Below are 16,729 nucleotides of genomic sequence, written 5' to 3' on the forward strand. Positions count from 1 at the left end.
AAGGCCTACAGATATTAAATTGTCCTATGTGTATATATTATAGATTAGGGTTCCTGGATGCTGCTGAAGTAATTTTTATGTCTCATCCCAAACCCAGCATGCTTGCTTTCTGTTCTGAAGAAACAAGACCTCCAACCACACAGAGGAAGGGGTCTCTATGTAGTGATCTCAGCCAGTGCTGGCTGAACAAGGCAAGGGATAGAAGAACACTTTCTATTTGATGAAAGCACATTCTTTCCTTCCATGACTGGTAAGGATGCTGGAATATAAGACCTGGCAGTTGCTAAGCTTGTTTTTATCTTAAAAACTGTAAGAAAGCTCTGCTGATTCTCTGTGTTAGAAGAATAGGAAAATGAACACCATCAACCAATCTAAAACAGAAAATAAACAGTGGCTGTCTCTGCAGTATAGCAGGAATCGGTGTTTTCAGGCTTAAACTTCCAAGAGGAACTTTTTTTTCCTAGATAACCTTTTCTTTTTATTTATAATCCCTGACTAATTCTTGCAGAAGCCCAGGACAGTTTAGTGGCTTGGTCTCAAACCACGATCCCTTTCACAAGGCTGCATTCTCCAGTACTCCCTGCTCTCAGTATGTCGTTTTGCTGTTTATATGTTAGACTTGTTACAGATGCCAAGCCTTAGAAAACATCCTCAGTAGCACACAGAACATCCATAGGAAAGAGAGAGGAATCCCTTCCTCTATTTTTGTTTAGCTACCTCCTGCTCCTTCACTTTAGAGCTAACTCTTGTGGTTATTTATATTGCATGACCTTGAGATAAATGACATTTGGCAAGCTGCTGGAAAACTTTGCGTTTCAAATCAAACATTCTCAATTTCTTCCACCAACAATGGGAATCATTCCTGAATGCCTTTTTTAGGGTACTGCTTCCCATCCCATTGCCTGCCACAGAGTTCTTTGGGAACTACGTCACGGCTGGTGAACTTTAGCTTGACTTTCTTGTTAGATGTGACTACCAAGTGGTGTGTGTGGTTTTCTTCTGTGGTTTGGTGTGTGTGTGTGTGTTTTCTCTTTGTCCCAGAGTGTCTGCACTGCTGGTATTAAAGCTACGATTGTTCTATAAAAAGCACAGATCACTGGAACGATCTGCCAAAGGCTTTATCTCTGAACAATCTTTGTCCGTACTTGCTTTGCCGTTAACCAGTTTTGACTCTCTCCATAATGGCTGGAGTTGCTTTGCTTTAACTGATACGTATCAAAGAGGACTGCTAAAATTAACTGCTCGTGAACTACGTCCAGGATGTTAGATTAACTCATCTAGAAGCCTTCAGTGAACAAACTGATTTATGATGTGTTATGACATTGTTACTTGATGTGTTGCACAACTCAATTTTAAAAAATGAAGAGCGCTCCATTAATAAGAGATAAATCTTTCCAGTGTAATTCAAATGAATCTGCAACAGCTTTAGAGAAAGCCTGATAAGAGATCTTGTGTGGGTTTTGGTGATTGTGTTTTGCATTCCTACGGTTATCTTCCACTGAGATCTCTTTGTCAGTAATGACAAAACCCAAAATATGCCAAAATATGACACCTTTTAGGAGATTATAGCTGTTTGTACTTCCCAAAACACAAAACGGTATTACAAGCAGTTCTCAGCTACTCATGCCTCAGAAGATGTGAGAACGTAGATCAAGTACTGAACTCAGCACCAAACTATACTTCCTTTCAACTGGGCCAGTTACAGTCACAGTCAACACACAGCAAGTGCTCAACACAGGGAAAAAGGGAAAAAAATCCTTTATGCATGAAGATATAAATAGAGTCTTTGCTAAAGCGAGTGCTATTCCATTACTGGAACATGAACCAGTGTAAAGGCTGACTTTAAATTATTAAATTTCTGAAGTGTGTTTTAGATACATATACGTTGAAGGCTCAGATCTCTCTGGATACCCAGCTTCAACAAAAATGCCTTTGAAAGTGAGCTGAATTATATACTGTACAGTATGTCTCATTTCACAGCCAAGCCACTTGAGTTAATAAAGAAAATCCTCCCTGGCCTCACACAATTAGCTGAGTAAAAAGCTAGTCAGCACAAGCCTGCATACAGCCACAAGCCACTCCATAAAGTCGAATACTGTTTGACGCCCGTGAATTCCTGCCGCTCTGACCCTCTGAACTTCACCTCACTAACGAAAGGATGGGATTATTTCAGGATGGCATAACATGGTTTCGTGGCTTGATGTGCTTGAGCCTTAAGCAAAGAAAATATCTTCCTGGTGCTATGGAAATGGAAAGGAGAAATGACAGAGGAACTGAAATACAGTTTGCTCGCAGCTGTCAACCAATAGAGCATCCTGGCATTTGAAAACCTAGACACATTAGAACTAGTCTGGCCATAACTTGGTACTGTTTGATTCTATGCCTCAAAAAGTTACTTTCTTCAGTAAGCAAATAACGCGAATCGTTTAAGATGTCCATTCTTACTTTTTCCTGCATTAATCAGGAAAGAAAGTCATCATGAGAAAGAAAGGTTTTCTCTACAGCTAATTCTCATAAAAACATTTTGCAACCCTTTAGCATACTCGCTTCCTCTTCTTCACGTGACATCCTAAAAATAAAACATCACCTGAGCTTGAAAACTAACATCAAGTTAGCATCCCAGTTGGATCCCAGTGGTCTTTTCCATGTCACAACCAGCTCCTCACATGCTCTTAGCATTAGCTCTTTTGCAATTAACAGTACTATGATGAGTTTACCAGTGCTATAGAGCCAATGGGACACATAGGGATGCATCTCATCACAGCTCACTGCTGGAATAACATTAATCTCAAGGATTACTTCTAAAACTGAATCAATTCCATGCCAGAAATACAAAGACCTTCAAAAAGTTGGGCATGTTTCTCAAATCACCCTTTTGCCCTCTCCCCCTTTGCTGACTCTGCAAACTCCCATACTGCGAACATTTTGTCTCACATTTAAATAAATATTCCCCATCACTATTATGCTGTCACCTGTAATAGGAAAAGCCTGCAAGAAATCAAAGGAAAGCAAAATTTGTGTGGTGGCGGAATGTGTACAGAGAATAATCAGTCTTCATTGTGACTGTTAACAAAAGTGAGGGAGCCTAATGGAGACCTTGGATTTAACACAGTCTCTAAAATACTGAGGGGGCAGTTTCAAGACACAGAATCTCCTACTTTAAAGAAATATTTTCCCTGTGTTCCTCATAAGTTGACTTTTATTAAAATGGAAAGAGGTTTGAAAATAACTTGAAGGTTTCTGTTTCCTTTTTCTCATTCCTTGGCTCAGGAAGCAAGCTTGATGAATTTTGCCTTTCTCTACACAGGCAGCCCCTTCTCCGTTTTCTGAACTGGGGATATTTGTGTCTCCCAGTGGGTACCCTCATATAAAAACAGGGCAGAAGAAGCAAGTTGGATGAACCTGGGGAAAACATAAAGCATTTAGTGTTACTCCCTTAACCGTGCTGTTATGCTCACTTTTCTGAACAGCGTTCAGCAGCCTGAACCAGCATCTCAATGGACTCTGAGATTCTGCAGGGATACTCGAGCATGAAGAACCTCTGAACTGGAACTCATTTGAAAGGCTTCGTAACTTCTATGTTAACAGAGCCTAAGAAAAAAAGAAATCAGAACCTTTTGCTTCTGGGAATGGTTCGGTGTTACCACTGGCTTCAAGGGACACTCCGAAATGCATACAACACACTGGTTTTGGTTCCTATTAAGTGGTCTTTCACATACAACACTCCTGCAGTCCTAGTTGTGAAGAAGCCAATAATAAAACTCCCTTTTGACTTTTGCAAAGCTCCTCAGCCCTCAGTATTGTTTCAGTGCCTGGACAGAGGTGATCAGCAGTAATTCACTGATAACAGAAGTAATATTTTGGGGATGATGATTTCTTCAGGCCCAACTGCCCAATGGGATTCTACGTACAGTGAGAAATTGAGTGCCTAGGTCTATGTCAAGTGACCTTTAGAGTGGAAAATCTAGGGTCTTTGATCTTATTCAAACTAAAAATACTTTTGCTAATGAGCCTCCTCAAGTCGCACAACATCCATCCTAAGATGCTGAACACATGGTTTTAATTCACAGTTTTTAGCAACTTTCATTTATATTGTGCTAGAAGTCCTGAAATGACTTGCAGCAGAAGCTCTACAAATCCAAAACCCAAATGGCAAGCACTGCTGTTGGAGTAGCCGGTGATAAAAGCAGCAGTCATCTGTGTTAATTCCTGCTCAAGCTTCTGACACAGGTATTAACCACGTCACTTCCAATTCTCTATGCGTTTAAATGACAACTAGATCCAATACACAATAACAGCAACACAAGGCACATGTGCTCTTAAACACTAGAGAGAGTAAATCCATGAGGATGAACAAGATGCCACAATTACTAGTTTTTGTCGTGGGTACAGCCACTCATGTATTATAATTGCTTATCTGTTCCTGGTCTGCAAAGGGTATGTATACCTTTGTACCGTCCTAAATGGCGTGTGCTTTGGGAAAGGCATCCAAGCAAGCAGGGAACTCCTTCAGTAGGACAAAAAGATGAAAGAAATCACATCAATTTATTACAGTTCAAGCAATAACTTTCCAGTTCCTTCTGCTTTTTACCTGTCTTATCAATGCCTAATGACAAGGAAGAGATTAATGTTTTTTCACCATAAGGCACAGCTCCAGAGAAACCTTTTATTTTACAGCATGTCCCTCTGAAGTTCCCAAATACACTTTGCCAGGAGCCCTGCCACTGATCTCTGTCTCTGCAGGAGCGCAAGGTGAATGAGTGCCCTTGCTTAAGATCCTTTCTGGCCTTTTCAATACAGGAACCTCTGACTAGCCTGAATGATGTGGGCTGGCTTTATAACGTGGATTGCTACTCACCAGGGAGCTGAGGGAAGGCTGTTAAAGACTTTCTGAGGACTGTAGGTTGCACTATACTTCAAGTTGAGGTTTTTAAGGTCAATGGTTTGTTCTGTTTATAAAGTAAAGCACTCGAGGCCCACTGCAGGATCCTGACTGCTCTTGCAAGAGCATCAGAAACCAAAAGAAGGGGGGAGTATCATTTTCTGAAGAGCAGCATATTCTGCAATTACTGGAGGACAGTTTGAAGGTGGGATAATGCTCCAGGGAAGATCTCATATGGATTTGAAAACAGCAATTGTGCTCGAAGACAGAGATGGATTTGGGCCATCTATCCTCTTCCCTTAGCAGAGCTGGGGAGTGAATCTCCACTGGGGAGTAAAACGTGCCCAGGTCTGCTCATGGGAGGCAGGTACCACTTGTCTCAGGCTCGGATCTTAACAAGGGAGGTGTGAAAGATTGGAGGGGCTCATATCTCACCTGTTCCATATACACCACTAGCAGTTATACACACTATAAACACAGCAGATGAATTGCCAGCTGCCCCTCGAGCCGTCATTAACTGACCAGCTATTTTCTTAACAGGCATCAAAGGCCAGGGTGAGCCTTTCAAGTGAGCTACAGTGAAGAAGCACACAGTGGCTGTACAGAGCAGCACGTACAGTTAGTTATACCTATAAAACACCAGCCACCGATCCCTTCAGGTGTTACTGCAACTACTGTAGTTTTAATACCTGCACAGTTTCACCCTCAGCAGTTCCCTGGCACAGATGTAAAGCTGCTCCATCAGCACTGAGGGAGCTAATGGAAGGATTTCTATTTCTGCTGTATGAATTTCTGCTCCACGGATAACTTAAGTGGGGAATTCCTTTTTATGTCGAGGTTGGGGTGGGAGGTGATAGTTTGATTGAAGCCAGCAAGCTAAAAACTACGTGCACACATACATAAGCCAACCCTTAACAACATCTCTTCCAACAACATGCAGCAAGCTAAACAGATGATGCTAACCTATTATTGATGATTCTAATGAAGCCTGAATTTTTTCAAAAGCAAAAAAGGAACGATTTCTGCTAGGCAAACACCATGTTTCCTCCAAAAAATGAAATATATATATATATATATTCCCTCAAATACATTACACAGACTGTCAAAAGTCAACAAGCTTTGAAACTGAGCCCTTTAATCTGGTTTGGAAAACTTGGAGCCTGGATCTTTCATTCATATGAGCAGGCAAATTTCCCTTGAAGTTGGCTGTGCCAGTCCCTATCAGCTCAGAGAATCTCTGCTTTGGAATTACAGAAATGTTTAATTCTTTTTTAAGGGGGCCGGGGAGATGGAATAGCAAGTCCACAGCTGTGGCCCTGCTATGTATCACTATGTATCACTGTGCCATGCTGCTTTGCCATTGAAGGTCCAGCCTCAAGACTGCAGATCTGCCAGTGACCAAACTTGATGGACCACCCATCGGCCTTTTATTAAACAGCACTTGTTCCTCCTCTAATCCTATCACTAGAGTAATCAAAGCTGCCATGTCCCAGGGTTTGATGGAACAGCAGGACCTGGGAAATGAAGACTGATTTTGTTAACAAAGTAATTTCTGCCCGTGAATGCTGTCTCATTGCTAGAAAGTAGGGAGACAGGGTTTATTTGTGCAGAGAATGAGGCGGTAAAGAAATGAAAGGGGAAGAATGGTGAAGTGTGAAGTTTAATCTGGCACAGCCTAAGATTTCTTTCTTTGAGGCTGTCTCTGATCCAATCAGCGCCGGTTTGATATTTAACATCTCCCCCTGCAGTTTGAAATGATACCGGCCAGAGAATAACTCAGAAAACCCGACTAGAGGACGAAGAGAGAAGGGGCCACTCATGGCTCCCCTCTGGCCTAACAGCTCCCTGACAGATCCATCAGGATAGTCAGTCCCTACACAAAATAGCCCTTACAAGCCCTGGGATTAAAGGCATCTGGCACTAACTGCCTGCAGACTCTCCGTGCAGTGAGAACTTGCGACAGAGTGGGAGAATGATTTTGTTTTTAACTCCAAGGAAGGGATATCCACAACCTCTCAGCAGAGGATCCTGCTGTAGGGTAGGCTTTGAGCTACTGGATGGAGCCAGTTTCCCAGGGTAAGCAGTCTGACTCTCAGTGGGGATGAGACGTCAGCTGAGGACACACATCAGCTGCCAGCTAAGGATACACAGCATCTGGGTGATGAGCAGTCCCTGCAGCCCACCACCCACTGCCTACCCTCTGCAAGGGAAGGACTGTCAGAGGACACACAGACCTGCTGCCTTTAGCATCCTCCTCGCTCAAACAGCACTACACATCAGTGTCAGGAGACTTTTTTTCACCACAGACCTGTGCGAGGGTCTTAAAGAGGAGGAGGAAACCAGAGCACCTCCTAACCCAGCCCTCAAAGCCCACCTGGCCCATTCTGTGCTGACCAGAGTGCCTCTGCCCAGGATCCCACAGAAACAAGGCCCTAAATGAACTCCATCTGCCTTGTCATCAGCTTTTCTCAGTCCCAGGGACACTTTTTGTACTGTAAATAAGCCCTCATGTTATCAGATAGAAAAGTTGCTGCTTCTTTTTGTGTTTTTTAACTTTTTCTATCATCTTGCCTTCAGTGAAACCCTGAAACTACTTCTACCAAGAAGTGGTGAAATTTCAATCTCACCTACATCTGACTGCAATTCTCCTGCTGTCAGACTCCCAGCTGAGCTCTTTGCTGTGATTTGGAAGCCTTGCCACCAGCTGTACAACAACAACCAGATTAGTGCCACCAGCAGCTGCAGAGCCACAGGGGAAGAGCAAAGATGCTCCAGGAGTGCAAGCATCCCAGTGCATTCCCAGTGTGCAGTGGGAAAGAACCACAACAGGAGCGACGCACGTTTGGGAAAGCAGCTCAAAACTCTGAGCAAAAACTCCAGGGGGAGGTACAAAATCCCAAACGACAAAGTTTGGGGGCTTACAATGAAAAAAAAACAATGCATTGTGCTCTTACCTGCAAGAGCTCTCCAGGAAGCAGCCAATTATATCAGCCACCTTAATCTTTTCATCCGGTTAAAGACAATCAACATTTCAAAGCGACACACAGAACGTTTCAAAGATCGTTCCTGGTCAAAAATGCAAGTGTATCCGCTTTCTTTCAGAGCAGATCAAAACCAAGTACCACACCGGGACCACTCCTAGATTTCCTCCTCCTCGCAGTATCAGATTAACAGATTCGGTGCGTGTAGTCAGATTAAATATTTGCAGTAGCACAAAGCTGCCTTTGAGGGGGAGAAGTTAGAAAAAAAAAAAGAAAAAAAAAAAAGCCTTTTTCTTCTTTAATTTGCTAAGGGCAAAAATACTGGACGTTGGGGATGGGGGGGAACAAAAGCACTGACACGATACAGCAAGGCTCCATTTTAAAACCTGAACTCTAAATGCTGGAATTACGAGCAGTATTCCTGTAACAGTAATGATGAAGACAGGTAAAAAACTGCTGATGCCCTTAGCAGATTCGGGACTGTAATTTATCACAGCTGTTCCCATCAAACTTTGCAAACACCCTACAAGACAAAAGCTGCTCAATTTCTGATTTCCATTTTAGCATGTTTTTTAATTACGTGTTGCTTAAGGAAGGCTCTAAGACCTGGAATTAGGAGGTGGAAACCTAGCAATAGCAATCCACTCCACTAAATTAGCACAGTAATACAGCGAGCAGTAGGACTGCCAGACAGTGTGATAACTTTACAAATTACTATTGTTAACCAACCAGCCAGGTGTCAGGATGCATGAAATCTCAAGGAAGCGAGAAAATAAATAACCGGGTTGTTTTGCTTAATTTTGTCTCGTGGTGATACTCTGTCCCTCCTCCCCTCCCTCTCACTGCTCTCTCATCTACAAACTGCCACATGATTCATTTCTAAAAGCTTTCCAAAAGGTACATCTTTAACCAAGTGCTTTCACTTGCTCGATTCTAACTCCCATTTCTGACCTATACAACCACACGCTACTGGATGTTTGCGGTGGTTAATTATTTTTACCTCACCTTGAAGAGGGAGTTCAGCAGCAAGGATAGGCACTTACACCTCTTAAATAGAAGAAAGTGAAACAAATTCCTTGCTTCGCATGCATGCCAACTATTGCAAATGCTCAGGGGGCTTTTTAGAGTTTTATCCTTCTTGTAATGACCCCAATACTGCACACAACCAATCTTGTCCCATGCAGTCCACAGGCAAAGTCATTCTTCTAGCTGAGAACATCAGATGAATCATATGTAAGTGGTAAGCTGGACTTGCCCCTCTTCAGAGAGTCCCCACTACAGGGGAGAAGGCACTGTAAGGACATTTAATCACACCAAGGATCAGTCTTTAATCCTCAATTGCACATCACCAAGAATTCTTTTGCTCAAACTGGGACAGTGAGATACAGCTGGAAAGAGCTGATCTAAAATTAATGCTGAAAGGAAGGTTAAAAATGAAATACTGTAACCGTAACTGACACCATTTTAAATTTCCTCTGGATTATTTGTTTTCTTCCACGCACGTTCATTTCCTGAACTTCTAGTAAATCTGATTTCGTATAAACAGTTTCACAAAGCAAAGTCAATAGCTGTGCCTGTGTTCCTGATTAATCCACCGAAATGAAATAGACCTCATGGCTTAGCATTTGGCTGTTTAAAGCTAAATCCACTGCAAGAATTCTGGAGTCCAGTTACACCAATAACTTTCGTTTCTTAATCTACATCCTTTTCTTTTTCTTCTGACCTTTACCTGTTCTAAAACAAAACAAGTCCATACAGACCGAGCACTTAACTTCCCCCAGATCGCAAGGACAACGTGTGCCCATTTCTTCTGACCCCCAGTAACCATTAAAAGACGACCAGCAGTTTGCACATACTTAAATCCATTTGAACAATTGCTGAATTTCTATTTCCATTGTTCATACTTTATCCTCTTCGTGACAAGCACCCCAGAGCTGCTTGATTTCAAAACAAACAAACAAACAAAAAGCACTTTTTACTCAACTCCGCCAACTGAGGGGAGGCGCGGAAGCTTCCCTCGCAAGTGACAAGCCAGCAGACACACACATTCACACCCTGCACATTTGCCTCTCCAACAAATAATACACGTGACAGACGTGCAGCACACGCTGTGCACATCACAGCCTCTTTTGCACGCAGCACGATGGAGATCCAGAAGCCCAATGCAAAGGCCCACACCGCAACGCACCTCGCCGCAACAGGTTTCAGGTTCACCTCAGTAAAAGCAACTGAAATAGGAGAGTTGCTCCCGAAATAAGCCACGAGGCCCAGAAGCCTCCTTACCTGGGAGAAGTTGAGCCCGTTCAGCGGGTGACACTGCTCCTCCACCCTCTCCACCGCGCCCGTCGTCTTCTTCATCCTCTCAGCCTCCTGGGCGAGGTAGAGATCGAGCACCGGCACTCCTCGGGAGCGGATGTCAGTCTCTGTCAAAGAGTTCACCATCAGCATCACCCAGACGGGTCTCTTGCGCTCCCAGTTGCCAGCGATGGCGTTGAAGAGGTAGTCAGCATAGAGCCCTTTGCCCCTCTGGTCCGGGGTCATCCAATGGGGCAGCATCAGTTTGATGTAGTCCAGGTGGCGTTTGAGGCGGCGGTAGAGCTCACGGGGCAGCACGTCCTGCAGGTTCTCCCCGTGGGGCAGCATCTGGCAGCTGGCCAGCCCCGAGATGGTGTAAGGGTCGGTGAGGTCCAGCTCAAAGTAGACGCTGGAACTGGCGTGGAAAGCGGCCTTGGAGTTGTCGGGGATGAAGTCCCACACCCGTGTGTAGGGCACGTGGATGGTGCCGAAGAGATAGGCGGGGGGGTCACGGCGGATGGTCCAGAGGAAAGAGTTCAGCTCTCCTTGCTGGGGAGGGAAGGAAAGCAGAGGATAGTCAGTGGCAGAGGGCCGGGAGCCAGAGCAACAAGAACGAGCAACCCACGGGTGGCAGGGAACGCTGGGGGACCCTCCAGCACAGCCCCACGCACACAGAGCAACACGAGCTCCCCGTACCCACACTATGACACACAGCCACACACACACCCCGTACCCCTCGCACGGGCACCGCGCACACCTGCACGGCCACGCGTGTCCGCGGCGCCGCGTGGGGCAGCGCCTCCCCCGCACCCCTCTCCACCCCCCACCCGGCTCCGCGCGGCCCGGCTCACCGAGCGGGGCAGGTCGCACTGCCCCGTGTCCATCTGCTCCCGCCGGGCCGCGGCGTCGGGCAGGAACCCCCCGAAGACGAAGCAGATCAGCGTCAGGTTGAGTTGCATCCCGCTTCCTCTCGCTCTCCTCTCTCTCCTCCTTCCCAGATGAGCCTTTTTGGATTTCTAGGATTTTTTTTTTTTTTTCCCTCCCCCTCCTCCTGCTCTTCCCCCTTCTTTTTTTTTTTTTTTTTTCCCTTTTTTTTTTGTTGCTTTTTTTTTTTTTTTTTTTTTTTTTATTATTCAAACAAACTTTGCCAGTCCCATCTGCATCTGACAAGTGCAGGGGGAAGGACTGGCCGCCCCCTCCCTCCCATGCTCTCCCCCCCTCTCGCCCTTCCCACCCCCACCCCCTCTGGCTCCGGGCTTGTCAGAGGCGCTGGATGCTTTGGGGAGGACGGTTCTCATCGCCAGCCTCCGCCATGCTTTGATTTTGCAGACTGGAGAAGCTCCCTTCCCGCCCCGCCGGTTCGGGAGGAGGTTGGGAGGGGAGAGGCGGGAATTAGCCAAAATAATAGTAATTAAAAAAAGAAAAAAAAAAAAAAAAAAAAGAGAGAGAGAAAAAGAAAACTCAGCGCTGCAGCAAAGCGAAGTTCCCGCAGAGCTCCGAACCCGCAGGACGCTGCTCGGCGGGGCGGCAGCGCGCACCGCGCCGGAGAGGCCAAACTCGGGCTGCGGCGGAAAGTTTCGCGCAGCCGCCCCGGCCCGCCCGCGCCTCCCGCCGCCTCATGGCCGGGCAGCCGCCAGGGGGCGATCGCTCCCCAGCGCAGCTGACCGAGGGGCGGCGGCGGCGTCCCGCTCTCCGGCTCAGCACCTGCGTAGCGCTTCTCAACGCGGTTTCGAACTTCCCGTCCCGCGCGGTGTCACGCAGTCACACACACGCGGGGCTCGTCCCGAGAAGGAAAGTCTCCCCGTGGGCTGCCGAGGCGGGAGGTGACGTTCTCATAGGCATTGCCCCTCTCAGAACATCACTTCAGCAGAGGGCACGAGGAGGATATGAGCCCGGCCTGATGCTGGCTGCGCCGTGCCCCGCTCCTCAGCCGCGCTCGCCATCTTGGCCCCCCCGCGGGGATCGAAGCAAGCCCCTCTGGGTGGCTCTGCTCACGCCACTAGTTGCACAGCTTGCACTCAGGAGGAAGCACCTTCGTCCTGCAAGACACTAGTTCTTGCTGGCAGCACAGCTCAGAGCCAGGAGCACTCTTTGGAAGTCAGTGCAGCAGGAGCCGGGGCTGGCTGGCAATGTGTGGTAGCAGCTGCTGGCACGGGGTTACATCAGCACTGAGCACCACAAAGCAATGGGATCCCAGCCTTCCTGCCACTTCTACCACTGTAAAACTTACCCCAGACTGCAAAGTCTCATGCTGTTCAGAGAAGAATTGAAGCTACCAGGCTTTCTAGATGAAAACAATAATTGCTCACTCCAGGCAAGGTCCTGAGCTCCAGAAGATCTCAAGGCCATGACCTCAGCACCTGGTGAAATGGTGACGCTCATCCTCTTCGCTCTCCTCTGCCTCCAGACCTCCTAGACAGGTAAAAAAAACAACACATGAATAAACAAGGGCTTTGTTTTCCTCATGAAATTTCTACTCCTTGCAAAGAAATATTTCCAAGTGCTTCCCTGAGGGTAAGAATAAGGGATAGAAGGTGGCAAGGTTGCAAGGTACACAGCGTCAGGGCAGTGCTGGTGGCCTGGCGTCCCCTTAGGGGCCCACCTGGTAGGGACACCTCCAGTGATGTGACCAGCATGGAAAAGATGCCCAAAAGATGCTCTGTTAAGACAGCGTGAGGCCTTCAGTCATGGGCACATGTGCTGTGAAGCAGGGCGATAACCCTCACCAGTAGCATACATATCAAAGCACCCAGAGCAAGAATAAACAAATATCTTTGGCTCTGTGCTCATCTTCCATTAGCCAAAAGGCAGGTGTGGTTGGGGGGGGACACACGACATAGCCAGTTTTCCAGACATTTCCCTGAACTCAACCCTGATGTTGCAAGAGCTGCCTAGCTGTGAAAACACAGCCTCGCCTTGATTTATGCTGCTTGTGGGTAAGATGACTAAGAAAAAAGGGAAAAGAAGGAGAAGAAAAAAGAGCAGAACGGGACCAGAAATCCCAATGGGAGCTCAGTGCGGGTGTGTACCAATTTGGTGGGACAGTCAGGTTGGGGAAACTCCAACCAGTGCTGTGAGCAGTAGGAAAGAAGTGACCACGAACCACATGATATGTATCACAATGCGACACCTACAATTCAAAGCATGCCACGGCATTCTTGAACGTTGCTCTTAGGTAACAGCAAAAAGAAATTAATTCCTTTGTGTAATAATTGTAACAGTTTTTTTCCTCCTCCTTCAGATGAGTTCCATATGTCCTCATGATTTTTTTTTTTCCCCCTTTAAACACAGCAGTTTAGAACAAATCTTAAGGAACGTTTAGCCTGCTCCTAAAGTAAATATTTACAAAAACATTAAATAATGGCTCTGATCTTTGGAAAATATATATTGCTGCCTACCTGCTACTGTTTTGTCCCTATCTGGAATAATAGAGAAGCTTTATCATAAACCCCCTAAGGCCGCAAAAGCGGTATAACAATGTGATTAGCAGTAATCAGATGGGAAATACTATTAAAAGCTTTGAAGAGATAAGAGGGATAAATAGCAAAAAAGGGAAGGTTACGTTATTTTGTTTTTACGCATTTCCAGAAATCTAGTAGGGGGAAACAGGCTTTTAATCTTACAAAAGCTGTATTGTTTTTTTGGATGCATAATGGCGTTGTCTGATATTTATGTCATGTATCATCTTCAAAGAGCTTTCCTAAATAAATATTAATCATTTCAGCAGCCACTTAAAGGCAACCACTTCAGGGGTGCGGCGAGGCAGTAACTTAACAAGTAAGTAGTAAGTAGTAAGTCAGGAAGTGAGGACAGCCAGATTCAGTAAGAAGCCCACATGGGTACAAAAAATACTTGTGGAAGCTTCAACAATATCTTTAATCAGGCAAAGCGAAAGCCCAGGGAATAGAAGGCAGATTTATTTCTTAGTGAGAAGTTGGCATTGGAACTTGTTACTATGGTGAGCTTCCAACAGGTAAGAGATAGTAGCTTTTAGGGGAAGCAGGTAAGAGATAGAAGCTTTTAGGGAAGTAGCTTTTAGGGGAAGTTAAGAATCAGTACCTAAGTCAGTCTAATACTTACTTTCTTTTTCTAAATCAGAACATGCTCCTTAAAGGGCTAACTACCCTTTTGTCTTTTCTCTCACCTTACTCCCAGGTGAAATTCTGCTGGCTTGTGTGTTATCTGTATTCACTGTACTTTCTTTTGAAGTGTTTCAAAGAGCTTACTGGATTTTAAACCGTTTTTCTTACACCTTTCCTTTAATGAGGGACTCTGACCTACACATACTCCCAGAAATTGTGCTGTGCCAAAACTGGAAGCCTGAGCTCAGTTTTTTCCTTTGTCCATTTTCTACAAGTGAAGCTGAAGGTGTCTTCTGCTCCCACCAGAGATAGCAAATGAGAATCCCTATTTTGTATGCTGTGGATCACAGAATAATTTCAGTTCTCAGGGATGTCGTGAGCAATGTCATCCAAATGGCTTTGCTCAGGGGAAGGTTATACTCTGTATCTGATCAGGCTGCTCAGATGCACATAGGAACCTTGATTAGATTTCTCTGTCTTGTGCACAGGCAGCATAATACATAGCTGTCCTGAACTCGGAAGTTAATAAACCATAAGCATTTGCACTGCTAACTGTCATGCCATCACCCACTATTTGCCATGACACCTGTGCTGTGATGTGTCTAACAGGTACAGATTTTCCTGCAGAAGATTGATTTTGAGGGTAGCAGTTGTATTCAGGTGTAACATTGCTATTTAATCATTTACTTCGTGATTCAGAACACACAGTTGTCAGAGGAACAAGCCTCTGCTTAAGGCTGCCAGACTGAAACTGCTCAATTATCACATCTACGTTATCATGTTTTACATCTTTGTTTGTATTGCAACCAATAAGAGGTAGCACTGTTCTCAGTCTTATGTGTTCCTTGATTGTCCTCATGTGTCCAACTCAGCATCTTTTGTCTCAGAGTTCCAGAAACAACCAATCTAGTTCTTGAAGAACTCCCCCTCTCAATCCTAACATCCTTCCATCTGAGGGATAGGTATGAATTTTGCAGACCAGCTAGCATTAATAGCTTGTATTACATTTTGCAAAGTCTCACCTTGTGCTGTGGCCTCTGCAATGACAGACCACATCCTGCCTGAGACTAGGCGTGTAAATACACTGAAGAAAACCTTGCCCAGTGTTAGATTCTGCTGTGTTTTCTCCCTCTGTATAAAGTTTAGTCTGTGCTGGTGCACGTATATAATAAAAGCATTACCTGTGCATGCGCCTAGGAAGGAATATGTATGTGTGATATCTCTCTATATATTTGTGTTTACATACAAAAATATATATACACACATATGCAGAACAGTAGGACAGGTGAGTGCTATTAACACCTTACTAAATGCTTTCCAGCTTTCATTCTCTCATTCTCTTAAAGATACTTGGGATCTTGGCCAGTAGAGGCAGACAGAACCTGCCCTGCTGTTCTACCACTACAAGTATGGTGAATCCTGGCTTTTTGAGACCTTCCATCCACAACTTGAACCCTTGCATTACCTGCATTACTGTTCCAATCCCTTAAACACATTAAATCATAGAGCTGGTGAAAGGAACATCCAAAAGCAACTCATCAGCCCAAGCAGGAATAAGGTCCCTGCTGCACAACAAAAACTGTACTAAAGAAACAATAGATCTTTTTCCCTGAGGCCTATTAAGCAAAGAGATTTCTTCCTGTTCAGCATAGTCCAATGTGCAGTTCCTGAATCTCTATTTAATTTCATAAACAGTTTTAATTCTTTAGAGAAAAAAAGAGTTCAGGAGCTTCAGAATCCTTTAAATTTCCGCTCTTTAGCAACATTCATTTTGTTTTCCTGGTTTCCAGATTGCCATCTCTTCCTGCAGCCTTGATACAATGTTGTGTTTCTTAGTGTATACTAATGAGAAGTTTCATTAGTGGGATGATAAACCAGCCTTCCAAGACTGAATCCTCCTTCAGAAGTCCTATGCATGACTTTCATTCTTTCAACTGAGGACAGAATATTCCAAGGAAATACAGTTAACATGGTGTACGTGTCTGAAACAGCTGGCTTAACCAACAGCATTCCTGCTGGAGAGTCTTTGAACATGCACTGTGTGCATGAAAATGTGATTCTGGTGATTTGGTTTCAAAAACTGCTTTTTTTTCTTTTGGAGCTGTTAGAAGATGGTGCATTTTTGTTGTGTATATATGGGCCTGCTCCTTATTAAACTCATGGTCCTTTTTCCAGTAACCACTTCAGTGCTGTGAATCAGCAGAAAAACACCATCTGTCGACTGGATAAACAAAAGTCTCATTAGCTGGAAGCTTAATAGATCACAAAGTCTCACCAAGTCCATTTTTATTATAATAAATTCCACCATGGAATATTTTCTGATGTCACATGGCAAAACTGCCCTAAATAAATAGCAGCTGCAGTATTTTCCATTATTTATCTAAGTGTTTTGTAAGCTTAACAATAGAAGCTATCCAGGACCTGAACTTTGCTAATCTCAAAGCACTGTATGGGTCCATGTGCTTGGTTTAATGTATCTTAGGCAAGTA

General features: G+C 44.8%; 1 protein-coding gene across 1 annotated transcript in view; it reads right to left on the bottom strand.

Moving 5' to 3' along the window:
* Nucleotides 1-11,139, bottom strand: part of TRABD2B (TraB domain containing 2B) — a 238,375-nt gene extending 227,236 nt beyond the window's left edge. The window contains exons 1-2 of the mRNA XM_072343459.1: nucleotides 11,010-11,139; nucleotides 10,147-10,707 (exon numbers count right to left, since the gene is read on the bottom strand). Of these exons, the coding sequence (XP_072199560.1) occupies nucleotides 10,147-10,707; nucleotides 11,010-11,117 (669 nt within the window). The 5' untranslated portion in view covers nucleotides 11,118-11,139. The remainder of the gene's footprint in view (nucleotides 1-10,146; nucleotides 10,708-11,009) is intronic.
* Between the last annotated feature and the right edge of the window lie 5,590 nt (nucleotides 11,140-16,729).

This window comes from Excalfactoria chinensis, chromosome 8, assembly GCF_039878825.1.
Source record: "Excalfactoria chinensis isolate bCotChi1 chromosome 8, bCotChi1.hap2, whole genome shotgun sequence".
NCBI lineage: Eukaryota > Metazoa > Chordata > Aves > Galliformes > Phasianidae > Excalfactoria > Excalfactoria chinensis.